Below are 22,532 nucleotides of genomic sequence, written 5' to 3' on the forward strand. Positions count from 1 at the left end.
TTTTCTGCTTCATCTGAAATGTGTTTTTAGGAAAATAGGTTCTGCAAAAGAAAAAGATATCTTCTTTACACAGGAAAGAGATGGAGAAAACTATTTTAAGATGGCTGACTTCAGCCTGAAAACTACTTAAGAGAATATAACTGGAGACCAAGAAGTGATAATGATTCCTTTGTACGTGACTCAGCTCAGGGTTTGAAGATCATAAAATCATAGAATGGTTTGGATGAGAAGGGACCTTTGTACTCATTTGGTCCAAACCCCAAGATAACAATTAACCTCAGAATTAGATGAAACTTCACAACCAGTCTTTTGGAATATCCAGTCATCCATTTCTCTGAAATGTCCATTAGGTCTTGAGAGAATGACAATACTAAGGTTATGTGCTCTGAAGCAAGAAAAACTCTGTGTCACTTGTAACTAGTCACTTGTGAAAGAAATCCTAAAGAGAACCACAATGGACCAGTGTGAGATTTACATATTAGAAATTAGAGCTTGCACTTTGATTAGCTTAAATTTTTAGACACCCATCACAATTCTTAAAATTAATTATTAAATATGTAACAATGTCTGGTATGTGGGTGAAGTTTCTATGGATAATAAAGAAAAAAAAGTCTTTAATTCCTAACCACTGGAGTGTTTAATTTTTTTGAATGCTACAAATATAATGAGGGATGCCTTTACTACCCTGAGCAGGGCTTGAATTTAGGTATGAATAATTCAGTTAATTTTTACATGTGTTCCAGAGCTTATTTCATCATGTATGTGAAACTGGCCAGCTCCAAAGGATGACTAGAGATTTCAGTGCAATCCACAACTAAAGTGTCTTAAATTGAGTGGCTAAGTGCCTAAATATGCTTCTGCCTTCAGTAAATTTGACACATTTTCTGAAAGAGAAAGCTAAGTTAAGTAGCTTTTGATCTAGAAAAGGCTTACTGACACGTGCCCTCTTTGAAACTTTTTTTAATGGCATAAAAAGCTCTAAAAAATTCTGAATTTCTGTTTCACTCCAAGTGAAAATTTCAAATGATAGTATAAAAAGGTGTGTTTAACATTTGTATAAATTGTCTGTAACCTTATGAGTCAACATTCTTTCTGACAACACAAAGAATATGTGCTACAGAAGGAGTGATGATTCAGTGCATAACCAGCTTTCAGAATACTCTATTTCTAGACTTCTGCATGACCCAAACATATTTGCTGTGTTTTTCTGTTTGTTGAGTTTTTTTCAACACAGCCTCTTCCCTTCAATATTCAACAATTATATTCTGATTCTAACTTATTTGAAAATCTGAATAAGTGAGATTCTCATGTTATGTCCACATAAAAAGTACTGAAAATTTTGAAAGAAATTTTGTCTTTTGGAGGATCTGAAGGTAAATATTATCACTTGCAATAATTTGTTTAAAAAGCCTAACGTTGTGGTTTTCTGAACAGAACTTGATCTTCAGTATCTTAAAACTCAAACACAAATATCAGCATGCTGCTATGGAATTTAATCCCACTGCTTAGGTAGTTAAGTCTCCAAAATACACCACTGGAGTTTGTCATGAAGTTTCTAGAAATTGCAAACCTGTCATAATTTTCTGCCTAATGACTTTCTTTTCTGTATTAGGCATATGGATCTCCCAAATCTAATCTATTAGCTGTGGGGACCATTAGCTGTATCCACACTCAGGGCACCATGAAGATGAATTTTATCCTGCGTCATGGGCTGCTTTTAAGACACATGTAGCAACACTCCACTCGGCTTATATACAGAGTGCATTATAAATGGGATGAGAAACAGTAAAATTTTACGAGTAAAACAGATGAATAATGAAAATAAAATTCAAGAAATCTTACAGGGTTTGTTCAAGTGGTTTTAATTTTTCATTGTATTGGACAGCCTTTTTTACTATTAAAAAATATAAAAATGCTGAAAACCATTGCACTCCCAGAAACTCTTCACAAATTACACAATTATATGGAAATATTCCGCTGCTCCAAACACCAAGGCTAACTCTGCAACACGAGTAAACTATGTTTTTCCCAATATTCTTGTTATATTTGTAGGAAGATGCAGTGAAAGGAGATCAGAGAACATCTTGCTTTTACTCAAGAACAGTGTGTGTGAGCGCACATAGCAAGGATGGTCCATTTCACATAGGGCCAGTTGCAGAGTGCGACAACTCAGTCCTCACGGTACAAGGGTTGTAGTGGTGCCAGCTATAGTATGGATAAAAGGATGGATGGGTGAATATAAGCTAGGTCCCAAGGAACCCAAGAAACTCCAAATTATGTCAAAGACTGCTCGAAGAAAGTCAAGCGTGGGCAGCCCATCTCCACTCAGTCAGCTTTTTAGCTTTGTTCAGTCTACTGAGTAGCTCAATGTTCAGCATGTGATGAACTGATTAACTAAATTTGAACTTAGGCCATATCCTTTTCATCTTTGCATGTTTTTTGATACAAGCCTATTGCTCCTCTTCAGGAAGCCTGTTTCTTGTATACCAATACTGCAGTTATCCCATTGCATTTTATGTTGATTGCTTAGGGAAATATTGATTGAAGGTCTCATCATGAGATGTCAGAAAGTCTTTGTTTAGGCTTCTGGTTGAATAGGAATTCAACTGTGTATTTTTCTGCTTACTTTTATAAAATAGGAGCATAAAAACATAATTTGCCTTGCATTTTTTTTCCCTGTGAAAAGCCATGGCGTACTAGTAAAGAACATTTATGGAATTCTGAGGTAATTCACCTGATTCACCAGGAAAATCTATAGAAGCAGGATGATGCAAACTGTCAGAAAGAAACAGCTGTAGAGGAGATATGACTGGCAGCAATTTTTTCAAGTGAAAACGGTGCAAAAATGGACACAATATTTTCATATTTGAAAATCAATGTTCATTTGCATTAATTTCCATATAATTCTAGCTCATATGTGGGAAAAAAATAATGGGAAGGAAATAGAAGAGTTATTCTTCAGCCCAAATACACCTGGGAAGTAGCGTTAACATGTATTTATAGCATTTCCTGTTTGTTCTTAAGTAAGTTACACTAAGCTCAAAGCCAACAGCTGGATTGTGATAATTTGAGTGAGTTCATAATTTCTGGCAGATCAAGAATTATTTCCTTAAAAAGATAGAGATACATCACCTTCACTTATGCTGATGTTTCAATTTGCTTTCAAACAGTTTAAGGTGAATCAGTTACTTATATATTGCATTTTGGGGCACATAGTTTGAGTTCTTGTTTTTCTCAAGATTGAGAGATGAAATTCCTGACTCCCAGCTGTGACTCACCAGTTTGGCAGTCCCATCTTCCAGTGCCCAGCACAGCCAGCTGACTTTGCTCTGGCTATTGTGTTTCTAGGCCTAGTAACCAGAGTGCAGCCAAGACCTCAAGTACTAGGAACCAGAATGTGTGGATGTGAAGCAAATGTTAATATAAGCATGGGATTAAAATTGGCCTGGAGATGGTGTTTGTGTAGCCTTAAATTTATTGTTAACTCATATATATTGTAAACTAGAAAATGTCATAAAGACCTTAGGAAACAGAAAAAAAAGAAAGCCAATGAGAGAAAAAAAGAAATCTATTCTGTATGTGCAGACAGGGCATAAAGAGACACTCCCTTAGATACATTGTTATTGGTTCTCTTCCACGAGAAGCCCTGCCCATTGTTATCACAGAATCATAGGATCGCACAATGGCTTGGATTGAAAAAGACTTTAAAGCCCTGTCTAATTTCAGCTCCCCTTGCCATAGCCAGGGACACCTTTCACTACAACAGTGTACCCAGAGCCCTGCCCAACACGACCTTGAACATTTTCACGGGGTTGGGGCATTCACAGCTTCGTTGGACAGCCTGCTCCAGTGCCTCATCACCCTCACAGTCAAGAACTTCTTCCTTATATCTAACATGAACCTGCCCTTTTCCAGCTTAAAGTCATTGCCCCTATCCTCTTTTATTGGAAAGTTCAACACTGATAAAACACTGTAGCTTAAAAAGGGAAGTAGCTTTAAACACATCTGTCATTGGCACATGCAGCGTTTAATCAGAGATGTAAAAGATATCCAGGAATTTTCCTTGGTCTTGAGAAGGGACAGTTACAGACATGCCAGATGCTTTGTGGCCATTACACATCCCACCTCCAGAATCTGTTTCTGCCTTCAAACAGAACAGAACTGATGCTGAAACACATGTCCGTGGCATAGGAGTCCCTACAGAGCTGCGCTAAAATCCTTTGTGTCACCACAATGACAAAACACAATAAAGTAATAATGGTACTGATTCAAGAGCATCACAAGCACAAAGTCATGAAAAGAAATGCTATGAAATGCTTTTGGTATTTTTTTCCTCCTGTGCTGTGGCTCCAGGCCTACAAAGGTTTATGTACATAAAGAGCAAAGCACAGTGGGGCTGCTCATGTGCCTTGAGTAAAATACAGACAAAGTCTTTTTAGACTTAAGACTTTCAGTTCAGGCTCTCTGCACATTAATTTCTCTATAATTCATATATTGTATATATATAATTTTTTTTATTTTTATTTTTATTTTTATTTTTATTTTTATTTTTATTTTTATTTTTTATTTTTATTTTTATTTTTATTTTTATTTTTATTTTTATTTTTAATTTTTTATTTTTATTTTTATTTTTAATTTTTTTTTATTTTTATTTTTATTTTTATTTTTTATGTTTATTTTTATTTTTATATATACACTGTTATGTAAAGGTATTATTTGCAATGTGAATTCTATTTCATTTTTACAACAAATATTATTCTTGTATTTGGCAAAGGTGTATCAGAGTTCTGGCTCATCAATTATTTTAAATTTAGTGTCATTCAGTTCAACTCAATGAAAAAACTTCAGATGTGAAAACCCTTGTGAAGGCCTCAGTATTAGAATTGGAGATGCTATGTCTGCCTCAAAGTTCCTAATGCAAATGTCTGAAATTTAGTGCATTTTCTTTCTATACTGAATGTTTCAAATTTTCCCTGGAAGGAGGAAAACAAGGTGATGGGAATGACTACTTCTCTGTCATCTCTTTTTCTCTGTGCCTTCAGGCACCACTATTTTTCTATGCAGTTACATGCAATAAAACATGTTGGGTGTTCAGTATTTGGGCTAGGCTATGTGAGGGTTTACAGTGAATTATTACCTGTGTCTGCTACCCTGAGAATTCTGGCTATATCAAATGATGTGATCAGAGATGTAGATGGTTTCCCAGAGGTATGGTACAAACATATGTAAAGATCCTTCAAAAGAGCGCAACAACTTTGCATAAACATATCTCTCACCTGTTGCAATACTTCCTAGGAGAACAGTGATATATGCACAAGGTTCAACTCAGCATAGAAAATTAATGTTCAGTTCTTCTTCCAATGAAGCTGTTAAAAGTAAAACTGATAACTATCCAGATACTCCTTCTCATAACTTCCCCAAACCCATGGGCCTGGCTCCCAAGATCTTTAACATCAAATATGTCAGCTTTGCCTCAGTGCCTGCCCCTCTCTATTCTCTTAGGAATCCAAGACATCAACTGGATTCTGGCTTTGAGTTCCCTATTGTAAGGAGAGACAAATACTGTTGTTTCCGGATGCCCTTATCTAGCTCAAAAGAGCTTTCCTTCACAGTGGACTGTGCAAATGTTCAACAGAAAATGTTTCACCTCCTTTCCTACCTGCTTTGGTGAGGACTGAAGAAGTGACATGTCACAAGTGTTTTCAGGGACACCCAATTTAGCAGTCACTGAGATGAATTGGACAGGTCATACCTCGTAATGCAAATGTTTAAAGGTAGTGGAGAACTGCCATTGCAAGCATCACCCTGGTTTTTGAGGCTATTGCTGCAGTTATAGTAGCTAAAACCTTCTTTTTGATAGAAGCCTTAGGTTTTGGAAGAGAAGAGCCTAATGCCATACCGACACACAGTGATGGGATCTGCACTGGCTAAAAGTTTCCTGGTGCTTTCGAAGGATACAAAGATTGCTATTCAGGACTGTTTCAGATGAAGCAATAACAGAAGTCTCCACAGACCTGAAAAAGCTAAAGCAGTGTGAAATTTTGTCATAAGTGGAAGAGCTGAAACCTACAGCAGCAGAGAGCTGAGACTGAAGTGAGGTGTCTGGAACTCAGATAAGAATGTGACCTCCTTAGATGGATGTAAATCTTCCTGCATCCTAGACAACATTTCAACAGCCATGGACTACTTTGGATTTTCTCTACACCCACCTTAGATGAAATACCATTTTTGTAGGTTGGGATCAGATTGTAAGTGTTCTTTGGATGAGGAACTCCAATGTTTCCCATTTCAAATAAAGGAAGTTCTACAGACAGATCCACAGACAGATCCACAAAAAATTATATATGACAAAAAATATCATCAGTATATTAGTCTAATTATTAGTACAAATTAAGAGCTGTGATGGAGGAAGAGTGAAAAAAACTAATACAAATAAAAGCTGAGGGAAATACACTAGTGAGTTAACAACAGCCAGAAATTTTCTTCATTAATTGCAGTGAGGGAAACTACAACTCAAATCTTTTGGGTCTCTCAAATGTCATCAGTTCTCAGCAGCCACGTGCTGAATTGGAATTACCATATAAAAGTGACCAAATACATCTGTTCCATCTCTCTGGAGTCTCTTAGATGCAACGCAAATATATTTATTTCAGAAAAAAAGTTATTTTTAAAAGGACTGAACTTAACTGGTTTTGCTTCCTACCAGCATGGTCACAGCTCTTTATAATGGCTAAGATTTCTATAGCAAGTAGCTTTTTTTGTATTCCTACTTTGTGAGTGTAAAACTTGGAGCAATGTACAGTTTGGAACAATGCTCTGTTTGCAGAGTAGCTGCTTTGCAGAAATAAAAGGATGAATCTTTAAAGCAGAATTAAATATATATATAAATATATATGTATATATATAAATGACAGAGTTATAGATTTCCTTCCATGTATGTCATTAATGAGACTGTCTTCTACAGAATTGCTTTCAAACCTGATTTGCATTCTGAAATGCTGCTCAGAACTAACTAAATGAAATCATTAATAATGTGATCTTCCATCTATGCCATGTATTTTTATTTCTTTGGATCGTTTTCAGAAATGCCAAAGTCTTCTCTGCTAATAAAAATTATCATGAATCATTAGAAACATGTGATTCGTTATAACTTTGTTTTCCAATTAGAACTGGAAGGCCTTCTTTGAAATCTAGCTGAATGAACAAGTGAAGCAATGAACTAAGTAAAGCAATCAAAGGCTGTGGCATTTCTTTGTTGTATTTCAAAGTCCTTTTCCAAGATTTTCTCTTCTGAAAATAAATAATCTGCATCTCTTGAATTTCACATTTGTGTGACATTGTATAGCAGCATCTCACCTGCAGCAAGAAAATCTATACAAAGTATAGTTTAACACCACTAGAGTTCTTCCCAAATAAAATCTGTATGAACCTAATATATACACCTTATGTATTTTTCATTCATTCATATATATATATATATATATATATATATATATATATATATATATATATAATAAGGTAATATCTGTAAGATACTAGATAGATAGATAGATAGATAGATAGATAGATAGACAGACAGATAGATAGATAGATGGATATTATCTAACATATATTAGCTTCTTTGAAGTTTGTATATATTGGCTATGAGCCCTAAGAAATCTCCTGTAATGAAACTTGAGATCATGCTATGTTTATAGCAATGTTTTCATTATAAATTTCATGTAAACTCTTCAGTTTCTGAACTCAGTTGAGAAGCTCAGAGAGGGGATATTGGATGGCCAAAAAGATAATAAATGTCTTTACTTCTGTTAGCTAGGAGCTACATTTTTAAAATATGGGCGTTTTACATATAAGGTCAAGTTGTGAGTTTGTATGAGTGAAAAGTACCCAAAACCTGGGCACAGGAGCAATGTTCAGTGGTAGATATAAAAAAATAAATAATTATTTGTGCTTGCCAAGCCTGGCGTCTGGCTGTTGTTTTAGTAAACATTTCTCACAAATGCCTTTTCTTTTTTAGACAAAAATTTTGCAGTCTTTGGAAGGCGCACTGGGTTGCTGTCATCATTTATCTACTTAAAAGCTCTGTGAAGAAGGAATCCAGAGAATAGCAGAGCTGCTCCACATCACTGTAAATTGCTTGTTCTGAGGATGCACCAAACGTTAAAAGCTGGGTGTAAGTGTTGAACCTGCAGCACACATTGGTGGCTGATGCACATTGTCTGGACATTTCTAATTGGTATATATTTAGGGGGGAAAAGTGACATTTGCACCATTTTTTTGTTTAATGATATGACATCTCCATCTTGAAATCTTCCCAAGCAAACCTGAATGACTCAAAAATGCGTTGGTCAGAGAGGCTGATGACAGAGTCAGAACATGATGTTAGGGTTGTTCTGATATTTTTATATGAACCAAATGTTCTTGAGGAATTACACTCACTTCTCTCAATGTGTAAAATCTTATGAAGATATTCCTGAAATTCTATCAGACATGATGTTCTTTATGAGAACGGGTAAATTCCTCCATCCAGCCTAAATTTTCCTCACTTTCCAATGAAGGGAAAACCTTTGCACTTGAGAACTGTCACCTGATAAAAACTTATGGTGAATTTTGTTATGTAGGGGAAAAGCCTAACTGCCTTGGTTGATGTGTGAAACACTAAGACTCAGGGAGTAGAAAACAAGTTTAAGTATCTCTGTGAATGAACTCTAATTTATTATGTAATTTTTCCCTATATTGCTTATACTTGAGAATGTTGTGCATGTTATCAACAGACAGTTATACATTCCTGGCCATAGCTGACAGCTATAAGGTAAAAAGCCCTGGAGTCCCCATAGAATAGGGAATTAAACACGGATTTGAATTAACAAAACATTGTTTCAGTCATGCTGATAGCAGAATTAGCACAAGGATTGCTCTCACAGAGGGTGGGTGTACCTCAGCTGGCTCACCAACAATCACTTGTGGTTAATATGAAGGTCATCACTGGGTAGGTACAGAAGACTGCACTTTCTCTGCCATCAGATTATATTTCAAAGGCGTGCTTGCAAGAAAAAATGATCAGATTTTTTAAATCCCATTTGTTACAATTTACAGTAAAATTGTTGTTTAAAGGCCAAGCAATCCATGAAGACAGAGTTTAGCCATTTAAATGGTAACCTATTTGATAAATGAGGACCCAGAAATCATCACCTTGGCTGATTATGGAAGTGTTTTTGTGTCCCTGCTACAAATTTATTCTAATATTTTAGGTAGATAAAAGAAAATTTCACATTAAATGAACATTTCTTCTTTCTCTGTCCATGTACATGTAACAATGATATAATATATGCAAATATTTATGAAATAATTTCAAGAAAAGACATACAGCATTTTCTTTTGGAAAGGAGTGCCCTATTTTGTTTGACATTATTGTAAATAATATATGGGAAACACTTGGGAGCTACTGATCAAAATACTTTTCTGTTGATAACTTGATTTAGTAGATAAGACAAAAAGCTTTTCCCCTTGAAGCTGTTGGATTAAATGAGTTCAAGGTGAGGGCTAGCTTAGGAATGGTTCCAAAGAAATGAGCAGTTTTATTTCTTGTGTAACTTCCACACCATCAAGTTCAACACATCCCTGGTAGAAATGTTTGTACTCTTGGCAACGTGATGAAAAATGACATGAACTTGATTACACACTATTCTTTTCCAACTACAACAAGAAAGAGAGCCTTACCAAACTTTACCAGTAACTTACCTGCAAATTTAGTTTAGAAGCTATACTTTCTGAAGTCACTTTATAACTGAGGTGCATTTTCTGACATTAATAATTTAATGTTCTATATTTTCATTCTTCCAACTCAAAAAAAAAAAAAAAAAGAAAGATGCTCTAGTAAATCCACCAGCTACATAGCTCCATGAAGACTGCAATTTTATTCCATTAAGGACAATATTTAATTAGAAGTAACACACAGAACTGTTTTCTAATAAGCACTGTAAATGTCATATGGATTGGTATTTTATTAGAAGTAAATATTCTGTTGTTATTCCCCCTCCCTCTATTCATACTGCAATGATTTTTACTTACAGGTCTTTTACTAGTTACCTATCTAAGAAGAAGGGAGTTTCTATGCATTTGGGATCTATTTCTTGTACTAAAAAGGGCAAGATTTATTCTCCTTTTTTTTCCTGTGGGTGCACATTGGATTTAATAGCTTTTCAGTTCCCTTTAGTTCTTATGCTCATCTTCCTTGGAAGTTGCAGGCAGAAGGGATAACATGCCATCATTCCCTCAGCACTGGGCCTTATGTTTTAAGTCATATAGAAAAGGTACAAATCCTTTGGCTCTGCTTTAATGCCTCTTTTATACAACGTAGTCATAATCAATGAGTAGTGTGATCTAAAGAGAAATAATAGCAACTCCCTAGTGTACCAGACATAGGTAAGATTGAGTGTCAATCTCTTCTAAAGGAATTTCTGTGCTCCTTTTCCCTGTCTTGCAGAATACGTGCTGTCTTACAGCCACAGACTTGTTCCTGCTCTGATTTCTGATAATTTTAATGCACTACACTTTTCAGCTTTCTACTCCCATCGCTCCGTGCTTGAACTCAGGAAAAAGACCATTAAACATGAGTATTTCAGGCTTAGCATAAATTTCTCGTTTGAAATAAGGAGCTATAGGTTAGGAATTCCCTGCACACTGCTTAGCTGTAATTTCAGGGCATGATTAATTTCTCGGTGCAAATCACCAGGCAGACACCCTCAGGGGTTCCTTGCTCCTGCTTAAAGCAGAAGATTGAAACGGAGGAGCACTCATTCATAGAAGAGATTGTAATTTTACTGTTGACATACACCTGCAAATTTTCTCTATATCAGGAGCTACCACTTAAATGTAAACATAGTTTTATAATAAGTTCCTTCCAGATGCTAAGTCTAAGTTTCCGGATCTCTAGGAAAACGCCATATGCAATGAAAAAACCCAGCTTACGGTTGACAGAAATGCATCAAAATGCAATGGTGTTTCTCAAACCTGAATTGCCAGAGCTCTGCCTTACCCTCCCTCGCATTGCTGATAACCTCTCAGCAGCAGCCCCACGAGCTCAGGAGCACGAAACATTTGCAGCCAGCAACATCTGATGATAACCTTGGCTGTGACAGACATCACTCCGCAAGGCAGGGGCGACCTACGAGCCCAGCTCACCCAGGCCCCGCAGGCAGCCAGAGGCGGCGGCCACCCAGCTCCTCAGCCGAGCGTTCTGCCCTTTGGGAATTTCCCACCTCCCTCCCCTGCCGGGGCGCGACCCTCCGTGTTCCCTCCGTCCCTCCCTGCTCCCTCAGTCCCTCCGCGTTCCCTCCGTCCCTCCCTGCTCCCTCAGTCCCTCCGTGTTCCCTCCGTCCCTCCCTGCTCCCTCAGTCCCTCCGTGTTCCCTCCGTCCCTCCCTGCTCCCTCAGTCCCTCCGTGTTCCCTCCGTCCCTCCCTGCTCCCTCAGTCCCTCAGCGTTCCCTCCGTCCCTCCCTGCTCCCTCAGTCCCTCCGTGTTCCCTCCGTCCCTCCCTGCTCCCTCAGTCCCTCCGCGTTCCCTCCGTCCCTCCCTGCTCCCTCAGTCCCTCCGCGTTCCCTCCGTCCCTCCCTGCTCCCTCAGTCCCTCAGTGTTCCCTCCGTCCCTCCCTGCTCCCTCAGTCCCTCAGTGTTCCCTCCGTCCCTCCCGGCTCTCTGAGTCCCTCACAGCCCCGCGGCTCGCCTCGCACCGCCGCCAGGTGGCGCCTCTCGACCGCGCTTGGAGCGGAGCCGCGGGTGGGACCGGGAGCGGGACCGGGAGAGGGATCGGGAACCGGGAGAGGGATCGGGAACCGGGGCCGAGGAAGGGACTGGAGCCGGGGCAGGGAACGAGTCCTGGGATGGAAGCGGGCTTGGGAACAGGTTCGGTTCCGGAGCGGGTCGGGGAGCAAGCCCCAGAGTCCTGAAGCGGGTCAGGGAGCAGGTCCATGTTCGGGAGAGGGTCGGGGAACGGGCCGGGAATCAGGACGCCCCGGGGAAGAAATCTTTTGATAAAGGGGGAGCCGCCGCCGAACTTTGGGCGCCGAGGTGTGTGGGAATGGGGCCTTGCGGTGTGCGGGACGCAGCCCTACGGGCCGAAGTGCCCCGAAAACATGTCTTTTTCAGTGATTATTGCGGTCAGAATCAAAGTCTGTGAATTCCAAATAGCTCCCAGTGAGTGATGCCGTGTGGTTCGGTTGGTGAGCGCTACCGTGTCGGTGGCATGTTGGAACAGGGGCGTCTTAGCGCGACGGGTTCAAGTAGAAATAATGGCGGGGGAGGGGGGGGGGGGGGGTTGGAGAGGCGGCACGGCTCTTCCCTGCCTCCGGTGACACCGGGAAGGCCGTCCCAGAGGGAACATCGCGGCTTGTCTCTACTGCTCGCCATGTGTCGGGGTGCGGCTCCAAGGCGCAGGGCTGCCTGGCCGGGGCAAGGGCTGGGGTGCAGCATCGCCGGCGGTGCTGTGGCAGCGCTCCGCTCTAGTGCCGGTGTCTGGTGCCTGACGGGCGCTTGTGCGTGTGTGTGTGTGTGCGTGTGTGCCGGAGAAGAGGGGAGGAGGGAGGAAGAGGGGTGGTGGTGGTAGCGGCTGGCGGGAGGGGGATGATTATTGGCAATGGGCGGGAGAGAAAGAGGCGACTCCTGTTTCCTTTTCTTTCTGCCAGCGCAATCTCGGCTCATTTTCTCTAAGCTATACAAGTTCACGGACGAGCTATCTAGCCAACGCGCCTCTCCCGTCATGGACCTCCCAGGTAAAAAAGACCCTTCTCCTCCCCGCCGGCTGTTCTTTTAGCAAAATATCATTTTCAATGATAGCAAGAGTAAGGTGCAGGGTTAGGGCAACCGTAGAGATGCCTCTGGGGAAGTGAGGGGCGATCTCCCAGGAGCGAGATCACCGGGTGTTCTGGTGAACGGGAAAAACTGAGATGCAACTTCAGAGGGAGAAGCCGGGTGATCACGGCTTTGACTCCTGCGATATGTGTGCATGCCGGGGTGGGAACCGGGGGATATCTGAGCCGGCTGCCTCCTTCTCGCCAGTTTAGGGAGTCGCCGGGGTCGGCAGCAGTGGTGCTAGCCTGGCTTGGGTCTCAGAAGGTTGGGAAGTACAAATCGGTGCCTAGGCGGGGTGAAGGGCGGCGGCGGCTCCAGAGCCCGGCCGGGGCGGGAGCGAACTCTACAGATAGCGGGGCAGCTCCATCGAGGGGAGAGAGGGCGCGTTACTTATAGCAAGAATAAAATCTCCTTCCGTGGTGTCTGGGGCGTTAAGAGACGGATACAAGCCGGGCGCGCAGATGTAGTTAATAGCGGGGCTGTGGGAAGAAGTGGAGCCGGGTTTTGGAGACCCCTCTGATTGTGGGGCAGGAAAGGGACTGCCCGAGGCACCCGCAGGATGCTCCGCCGGGGGTTTGGGGATGCAGCGCTGCCCCTCCTCCCCCCTCGGAGTACGGCAGGCTGCTGGGGAACCCGAGACAGAGGGAACACCGGGCAGCCAGGTGTCTCCCAGACCTGTTGTACTCGCCGGGGCGCCGGGGGCGGGGAGGGGCAGCCCTCCGGGCGGCGCGGTGCCGGCTCCCCGCCTGCCCGCCGCCGTGCTTCACCGCCGCCTTTCCCCTTGGCAGGCTGCTGCGTGCCGCCCGCCCTCTGAGAAGGCTCCTTCGCCCCGCGCAGAGGAGGAGGCGGAGGAGGAGGAGGAGAAGGGGAGGAAGGCGCGGCCGCAGCCGCCGCTGCCCAGCCGCCGTCCCGCAGAGCGCTGGCCGCAGGGCGCCCCGGCGGCAGCAGGCGCGCAGCCCCCTCCGCCTCCCGCGCCCGCCCGCCCGCATGTCGGCGGCCATCCGGAGCGGCGGCGGCGGCAGCCGCGGTCCGGCGCCGGGCATGGGGCGGCGGCGGCGGGGGGCGCTGCCGGAGCCGGCGGGCGGCTGCTCCTGCTGCCTGGCGGCGGCGCTGCCGCTGCTGCTGCTGCTGCTGCCCGCCGGGTGCCCGGTGCGGGCGCAGAACGACACGGAGCCCATCGTCCTGGAGGGGAAGTGCCTGGTGGTCTGCGACTCCAGCCCCTCGGCCGACGGCGCCATCACCTCCTCGCTGGGGATCTCGGTGCGCTCGGGCAGCGCCAAGGTGGCCTTCTCGGCCACCCGCAGCACCAACCACGAGCCCTCCGAGATGAGCAACCGCACCATGACCATCTACTTCGACCAGGTCAGGCGACGCCTGCTTCGCCCTCGCTCCCCCTTGTCCCCGCGTCCTGCGCGGGCATCCCCCGCCCCTGCCTCCCCTGGCTGCACGCGTGTTCTCCTCCTGGCTCCCCTTCCATCTCTAAATCCCGACCCACCCGCCCAATAGCAACTTCACGTCTCAACGGCCCAGAAAGACTTTGGAAAGTTCATTTAGATAGCTGCGGGGCTTTCCCAGGGTGGTGCCGGGGGTGAACACGCTGCCTGCCTGTCCGGTCACAATGGCTGTACGGAAAGAGCTTTAAGGTGAAAGTCTGTGCCTCGGACGCTTGCGGGGGCGCCTTGCAGCCAAGGGTTGCCTCGGCCAGCCAGGAACGACCCGGGGGAAGCGTGAGCATCCCTCCTTCGGTGCAAATTGAGAGTGGTACCGATGAGGAGTCGCCGGATCTGCCTGTTCGGAGCGCATTTGGGAATGTCACTGCGTGTCTCAGAGGGAGGGAGGGATGAGGAAGAAGAGGGTGTTTCCCGCGTTATCAGACGAGGCAAACGGTGTCCCCGGCGGGCCGTATCGGAATGGCGTTATCCCGCACGGCAGGCGCCGGGCAGAGCAGCGAGCAGCCTGCTCTGCTTGTCCTGCCCTGCCTCGCACCGCTCCCATCCCGGAGACAAAACCCCGTCCATTCACTTTATTTTTGCGGTGAAATTTCCTTTTTTCCTACCGCTTGTGACTCCTGAAGTAGTATTGCAGAGTCAGCCAAAATTAGCATACCAGACTGTTTTCTCTGGGCTTGTTTGTTTGTTGTTTTTTGGGTTATTTGGTTTTTTTCTTACCTGTCTGGTTGTCATTTATCGGTCTACCTGTCCTTCCTAATGAGTTTGCACAGCCATTCGTCGCATATGAGATCTCATAAAATTGGATCAGTAGAAAAAAAAACACAAAACAACAAAAATCAGCCCCCCAACTTGCTAAAAATATTGTATATGTTCGATAATTTACCCGGCAATGTGCAGTTCCTAGGAGTTTGAAGGCGTTTTCTCGGTGCTCGCACAATAAGATTTTTTTTAATAATTTTTTTGTTCCTTTTTTGGGGGGAACTATAGACTTTGGCTGTTTGGGAGAAAAAAGCTTGGGATTTTGGGGTGGGGGGCGATAATATGGTTTTGTGGTTGTTTGGTGTTTTTTTTCTCCCGCTTTGCTTTTTTTCATTGGAGCGGCGTTTTAGCCCGCAGGCTGAGGGTGCCGGGCGTGCCCCGGGGGTGGCCCCGGCGGAGCAGCGGGCTCGGGCACACCCGCTCGCCGGACGGCATCACCACCGACCCGCGGGTTCTTCCGCGTCCGTGCCCTTTGAGCCAAACCCTGCTCCCGTCACGGGAGCCGGGACACGGCCCCAGGGGATGAGCCGAGGCCAGGTCCCTGTGGGATCGGCGGGATCGGCAGGGTGCGGCCGCCGCCTCCGCACGAGGCTTTGCACATCTGCCGGAGCGCGCTTCCTCTTTCTTTTTGGTTTTGTTTTGTTTAAAAAAAAACATTGAAATATATGAAAAATTAAGGTGTTTGCCGGGAAGGAGGAGCAGGCCCACCCCAGCCTCCTGAGGAGCGTGTGGGCCAAGTGGCACAGCCCTCCAGAGGGACAGAGAACATGAGCTGGCAGATGTTGCTGTTGCTGAGCATCCTCTTTCCTCCTTTGCCCCTCTCTGTAGTGCAGTTTTAGTTCTATACCCTACTAAACTCGAGGCCAGCTCTGATTTCAGTAGTGCTATCTAAAAAACTACATTTCCATTATGAGCTAATGACTTTTGGTATTTTTTCCTACCTTTTCCCCCCTCCCTCCTTCCCTCCATTTCACACTCCTCCCCCTCTTCCTTCTGCCACCTTTGCTTTATTGACAGCTCAGTGTGGACATTTGCACTTCATCTAACAGGCTTTGGAGATGATTTTCGTGTAACTAAATTGCTTTATTAACTCTGATGCCTTTTAAATGCCTCTGTAGCTTGACTCCATTCCCCTGCCATGCACTTTTAATTGTGCTGCAAATGCCATTTTGGCTATGCTTTATGTTGGTCATTGAGCTCATGTCAAATTTTTGCTGGTGCTTCTCTAAGGTGGAGTCTGATATCTCTGATTCCTCTCTTTCTCTTTCTCTTTTTCTTTGTTCTGTTTTATTTGTTTGCATTCCAGGTATTAGTTAATATTGGCAACCATTTTGATCTTACTTCCAGTATATTTGTAGCACCAAGAAAAGGGATATATAGTTTCAGTTTCCACGTGGTCAAGGTCTATAACAGACAAACCATCCAGGTGGGTTCTAATTGAAAGAAGATGCTGTCCTTCCTTTCATTTTCTTTTTTATTTTTTTTTCTTCAAATGCTAATTTCAAGACTCGCATTAAAAAAAAAAAAAAAAAAACCCAAAACACAGAAGTTGAAGAATGAGATTGGGGGTTATTTTTAAAGGGGTCTGTATACATGACAGAAATCATGCATTGCCTATTTCCTTAGCTTAATTCAACCCAGATTCTGACCTGTACAAAAGTTTAGTGATGTGCACAGGGCAAAAAAAAAATCATTGAGAGTATTGCGAAAACTCAGATTCTGTCTCTTTGCACTTTTTAGGTAAGTTTAATGCAAAACAACTACCCAGTGATTTCAGCTTTTGCAGGGGATCAGGACGTCACCAGAGAAGCAGCCAGCAATGGGGTCTTGCTCCTCATGGAAAGAGAAGACAAAGTGCATCTCAAACTGGAAAGGGGTAACCTCATGGGAGGGTGGAAATATTCAACCTTTTCCGGCTTCTTAGTCTTTCCTCTATAAAAGAAGGCCAAATAGGAGACAGATCCATGAGCCAGAGCAAGGATTCAATTGTTAATGACACCCTGAACTTGGCAGCACATGACAATATTTTCGGTCACCCCGTCAGACTGTCACAGTAGAAGAATGATAACCTTCTAAACTCCAACATTTGCTTTGAATATTGACAATTCCTTGGAACCTGCGCCTCTAATTAGTTTTAGACGACAGTGATCTTTAGGAGAAATGAAATTATCGACCTGAGCAATTTGTACCTGTGATTGTAAAGTCAATTTTGGATTTTATTGTTGGGATCATTGACTTTCTTATTCTTTTTATTTTTTCGTCTCTTTCATTTTTTCCTCTTTTTCTTTCTCTTGTTGTTGTCCCAATGAAACAAATAACTCGGACCACAGAATCGCTTTGTCAAAGGCTCACTCTGGAGCCAGAAGAATGGAGTGTTCAGCCCAATGAGGTGTTCTTCCATGCTTTATTTCTTTGTGTTGTATAGCCTTAAGGAAAAAAAGAAAAAAAAAAAAAAGAAAAGAAAAAAAAAAAAAAGGAAAAAAAAAAGAATGGCTTCAGTCTCAGTCCTGTATTTTTTCTGGGGGAGGGGGATTCTGGACATTACTGTGTCAAGAAGTGCTTTATCCAGTGAAGCAAAATTTGCACGATTGGAACCTTATTTGTGTTGCTCGTGTTTTTCATCAACTTTTTATTTTTCCTGATCTTTGTTTGTGTGTACTAAAAATGTAAGCTAGATTGATCAATAAGACAAAACAAAGCACATATATACCCTGTAGCTCTAAGTAAAGCTAACCAGTGAACAATTTCTGTCTGCACTTTCCAGCTGATCTTTATAGACCTATTTAGAGAGAGAGAAAGAGAGAGTAAGAGAGCTACATGATCCTTCAATTACAATCTGGAAACCGGTAAAGGAACTGACATTTCTGACTTGTCCTGACATTTCTAGAAGCAACAGTGGAGGCTTTGAATATCTTCTCTGACCATACCCTAAAATATATACTTTCTTTGCACTACCATATTTTGGAGGTTTTTATCTGATATTTATTTGATATATTTGTCCACTAATGCTTGAGTACACATTGTGGGAGCACAGAGAGATGGCAGAGCAAAGTTTTCCTCTTCCAAATTAAATAAAACCATCTCTGCTTGAGCTGTCTGTGGCAAGTATTGGAGGAGTAGGCACAAGCATCTTTGACAGCCTTAGGGAGAGGGGCCTCAGAGGGAGAGTGGCCTCAGAGGATCCACAAATGCTCCAGAAGCTGGCACAGGTGCCATGCATATATTCGCTGCGTCTGCTCTTCCCAACACAAATGGCCTCAAAGTTCTAGAGGTGGACTGACATCGGTATTGAACACTGAGAAAATTATTGTCCCAATCAACAAGAGGTAAAATATCAGGCCAATGTCAATTGTATCCTTTTGCCTCATTCTCAATAAACTGATCCTGTTTCTTCAGTTTTTTAATTTTATTTTCCAGTTCAGTGGGGTTTTTTGGATTTTTTGAAATGGTGTACTAGACAATATGTGAGGAAATCTTGTTTGAGGAGATCCAGGAGGAATGTTTATTTTATAGAATTTTTATCGATATTTATTTCGTTTTAAATGTGCCATTTTATTATGAATCCCCTAAGGATGGATGTGCATAAGAATTTATTTTTTGTCAAATTTACTTCTCTGCCACAACCAAATATAATGGAAAGGCATTTTCAGGAAAGCGGTGGTAACTACATTGTATTTCAAAATTATGGTGGACGTGTCATTTTCATTGTAAATTTATCATTCAAGGGACAAAATTAAAGTCATATATTCTTAAAAAACCCTTATCTGTGTTGCTTATATACCTCAGATGACTAATATATAAGCCAATTTAATATTTAACATTTTTGTGCATTTTGACCATTGATGTGGTTTGTTTGCTTTGCTGTTCCACTTTCTCAGTTACTTAATGAATTGGTTTCAGGTTGTTGGTTTCTTAAATGGGTTGCATTTTCTAGTTCCTCTTTGTGCTTTGGCATGACTGCAATGTTTCTAGTTGCAAAATATCACAGGGCTAAGTTTAGGTACATGAAGTAAAACCTGAGTCAGCAGCAACCGTTTTTTATTAAAATACAATAAATACAGTTATCTTAATGGTTGACATTGTAAAACTACTTCTTGTGTTTATAACTCGATCGTGTCACTCAAGGAAACAGAAACTGAGGTGGTTTCAAGTTCCAAAGTTTTTAATTTCTACTATATTTTTAATTTAAAATAAAAATACTCAGTCAAAATAATTTAAAATAAGAACTACTCATTTTTTTTTTTTTTTTTTAAATTCTGCCTACCATAACCACATTCAGTTTTCCCATTTATTTCAGTTCATTTGGCTTGAATAAGGCAATGACATCTTCGTTCTGGCTCTCTCCTAAGAAAAATGAGGCCAATGGCAATGTTTTCCTTGGAACTATCCCTGGAAGTTTCTTAGGCCATTGAAGCTGGACAATCTGAATATCTCACTTCATGTATTCAAGCTCAGTAATGTTGACCATGTTTTTTTTTGTTTTATAAATATGTTTTAATGACAGCCAATCTTCTGAATTTAAAGAAGGTATCTCATACAATGCCACTTTCCCTCTGCTACTCTTGTGTCCTTCATGCTAAGCTATAGAGTTAGGACTCCTATAAAAGCAGTTACAATAAATGGAAAATGTGGAGTAAATTCTTATTGTACACTAATTGCAATAATGATTTTTTTTCTTTTATGTTTTTTGCAATATTTATTATTACCTTTTCCCTTTTAATTTTGCATCTGGGTTTGAGAACATGCAATCTACTTGCTATTGGAAATGGTAGAAATCTTGATGTATTCATAAGGTGTGGATATCATGATATATTTTATGTTGGAGGAGACAAATGTACAACTGCAGCTTTGGAGATTGCAGGAAATATGAAATCAGAATGATTAAAGGAGCCTCTCAGTACAGTAAGAGTAGACTTATAGAAAATAATTTATATAAATAAATAGTTCGGGTAACATTCAGAGTTGGTTTAAATTTAATGTTGAGGGGCACCACCAGAGCTAGAAGTGTAAAACACGTGGTAGTGAAGTAGACCAGTGGCGCCAAAACGACTGGTTCCTGTGGGAGCAACAGCACAAGACCCCTTCCAACAGCTTTCAATCTTTCTCACAAGGTGCTGTGTAACAGTTGTAACAAATTCCTATGAAACCGCTGTCTGTTTGACTGTTTCCCTTCCAGGGAACGCTCTGTACCCGGGTGTTGTTGGTGCTCACTGTTTTAGTACTTCTCCAGCCTACTTACGGCAGGGTGGGAGCCAGGAGCTCCATTAGGAGCGATAAATTCTCCTCATACATATCGCTGCCTTCCTTGAGTTTTATACCCGAGTTTGAGCACAGCCTTGCCAGAGAGCCTGTGTGCTCTCACCTCCCCCTGAGACAGTGGGTGTGATGGATGTGTGGTGTATCTCATTACTGGTCAGCATCTTGCAAGCTGGATCTGTGGGAGGAGGAGAGAGACAGGACATGAAGCTAAGGAGTTGTTTAGAAGTTACATTGTGTTTGTCAGCTGTGACTTTTTTAACTTTTAGAGAGAACATTTTGTTTTTATTGACCAAATTTGTTTCTTGGACAATCTGTCAAAGTAGAAGATAGGCTAAAAGGGCTTGTTTACTGGTGGATTTATTCAGAAATAGCTGAAAGTGGTTTCATGTCCTTCTGATGTGACATTGGTTTCAAGAATAGGCAGACTCAGAGGTAGCATTGTTTAAAAATATCTTGTATGATTAATTGTCTGCTTTGATCCAGGATAACTTTCTACTGTTAATGAACACTCAAAAAGCACTGTCATTAATATACTTATTTTCATGTGTAATGACTTGTCATTAAGCAGTTATAAGTAACTAAAGAAATTTAATCAATTCCCCTCTTTTAATATATTGTTGAAATGCCAAGGAATCTTTTTGAGTCATTGCATAGTTTCTAGATTTGGAACCACTTACTCTTTTGAACAATTGTTCCCGGATCATTTATCATGAGGAGTCATGCCTAATTTTTAAACACAGTAGTAAACTATGATACATTGTAAAATGCACATTTTCTTAATAGAGTGGCTTCTTTTATCTGACATGATTTCACCTGTCATAATGCTTAAAATAGAACTTTATTATTCCTGGCCACCTGTTACTTAAGTCACACTTGGAGTTTATAAATTCCTGGGAATTTTTGATATCCATCATGAGTGTAGTTAGACACAGACTAGCTGGCTGGGCAGATAATGGACAAGAATTTAGATCAGCTGTTTATATAATCAAGTATCAGTAAAATTCAAGTGTGCCATAGTGAAATAAATACATTGTCATTTCAGCTAAAAGGCTGATCTTGCTTGTCTCACTCACTTCAGTAAAGTTCATTCCTTTTATGAATGGACTTTATTGAGTGCCTCTTAACATTAAATTGACACCAACTCCAATGTTACTAATCAATCTATTACATTTGTTATTTTAAATAAGCCTACTCGGAATGTGCTGGGAAGCTCTTTTAATTGTTCTTAAAGCATAATCCCTGTTGTAATCTACAGAGGTTCTGTTCGCCCTCTAAAAAAAAATATATCAGGATATCTGATATTCTTATAAGTACACCAAAATGTCTACTGTTTCCTATAACACGTGAGTGGAGCTTATGAAAAACATCAGAACCATTGAGCTTGAATTGTATGGTTTGGATTTGGACATGATCTACCATTATGTTCATTTAAAAACCCGCAGCAGTAATTAGTGCAAACCCTTAGGTAACACAACTATTCTTGGGTGTTGAGGTATTTTGACACTAATCATACTTTTGATAATATAAGTAAAGGTCTGCAAATATATTTTGAATGCATGTTTTAAATTGATCCCCAAACTAGCCATGTTTATGGTCTTATCTAAAATAATCATGATCTATTTTTTCTTATTTCCTATTGCCAATAAAATCTAAAGACCACTAATTGTACCTAATGTTATTTGAATGTCATAATGAAAATATACTTCACACACCAAGTTTATCTAAAATCTCCTGTTTCTTAGCTCCTATAGCTTAACCTATTTAGTGAATCCTCTCTACTGTTCATCAGCAAAATAAAGTTGCCTAACTTGCTGGTTCCCTGCAGGTCACATACAACAGATGGTATAAATAATGACATAGCAAAACATGGAGAAGCAAATAATGACTATAAATTCTGCACCAAAAAAAACCCTCTGTGTCAACAGAAATTCAGGTCTTATTGACAAATGCTCCAAAACTCATAAAATACCCAAGTTAAGTTTTTAAACTAATCTTTCTGACTGATAGTACTTTCATTGTAAGAATGAAGTGTTACTTTTGCCATGGGAATAAAAATAATTTAAATTGTTTTGTGAGATCAACTGTATTACAAGACCCTTGCTCAGCATATTGATATATTCAGTGCTATAAATTCAATCCAAACCTAAGTTCATAAATTAGTAATTAGTAGTTATCATGACATTGTAATGTCTGCTGATGTAGCTAAATTAATTAA

The 22,532-nt window shown here is 41.6% G+C and overlaps 1 protein-coding gene across 1 annotated transcript; it reads left to right on the top strand.

Moving 5' to 3' along the window:
* The first annotated feature begins 13,889 nt into the window (after positions 1–13,889).
* Positions 13,890–18,447, top strand: CBLN2 (cerebellin 2 precursor). Its single transcript, XM_059476561.1, has 3 exons — positions 13,890–14,210; positions 16,365–16,484; positions 16,799–18,447. The coding sequence occupies exons 1-3, from the start codon at positions 13,890–13,892 to the stop codon at positions 16,994–16,996; spliced, it is 639 nt and encodes a 212-aa protein (XP_059332544.1). The 3' UTR covers positions 16,997–18,447.
* Positions 18,448–22,532: the final 4,085 nt, after the last annotated feature.

Source organism: Ammospiza nelsoni, chromosome 1 (assembly GCF_027579445.1).
Source record: "Ammospiza nelsoni isolate bAmmNel1 chromosome 1, bAmmNel1.pri, whole genome shotgun sequence".
NCBI lineage: Eukaryota > Metazoa > Chordata > Aves > Passeriformes > Passerellidae > Ammospiza > Ammospiza nelsoni.

Coding starts and splice junctions, on each gene's coding strand:
- CBLN2 (XM_059476561.1), top strand. CDS start 13,890: ATGGGGCGGCGGCGGCGGGGGGCGCTGCCGGAGCCGGCGGGCGGCTGC. Junction 14,211..16,364: donor TGACCATCTACTTCGACCAG/GTCAGGCGACGC, acceptor TTTGCATTCCAG/GTATTAGTTAATATTGGCAA. Junction 16,485..16,798: donor ATAACAGACAAACCATCCAG/GTGGGTTCTAAT, acceptor TGCACTTTTTAG/GTAAGTTTAATGCAAAACAA.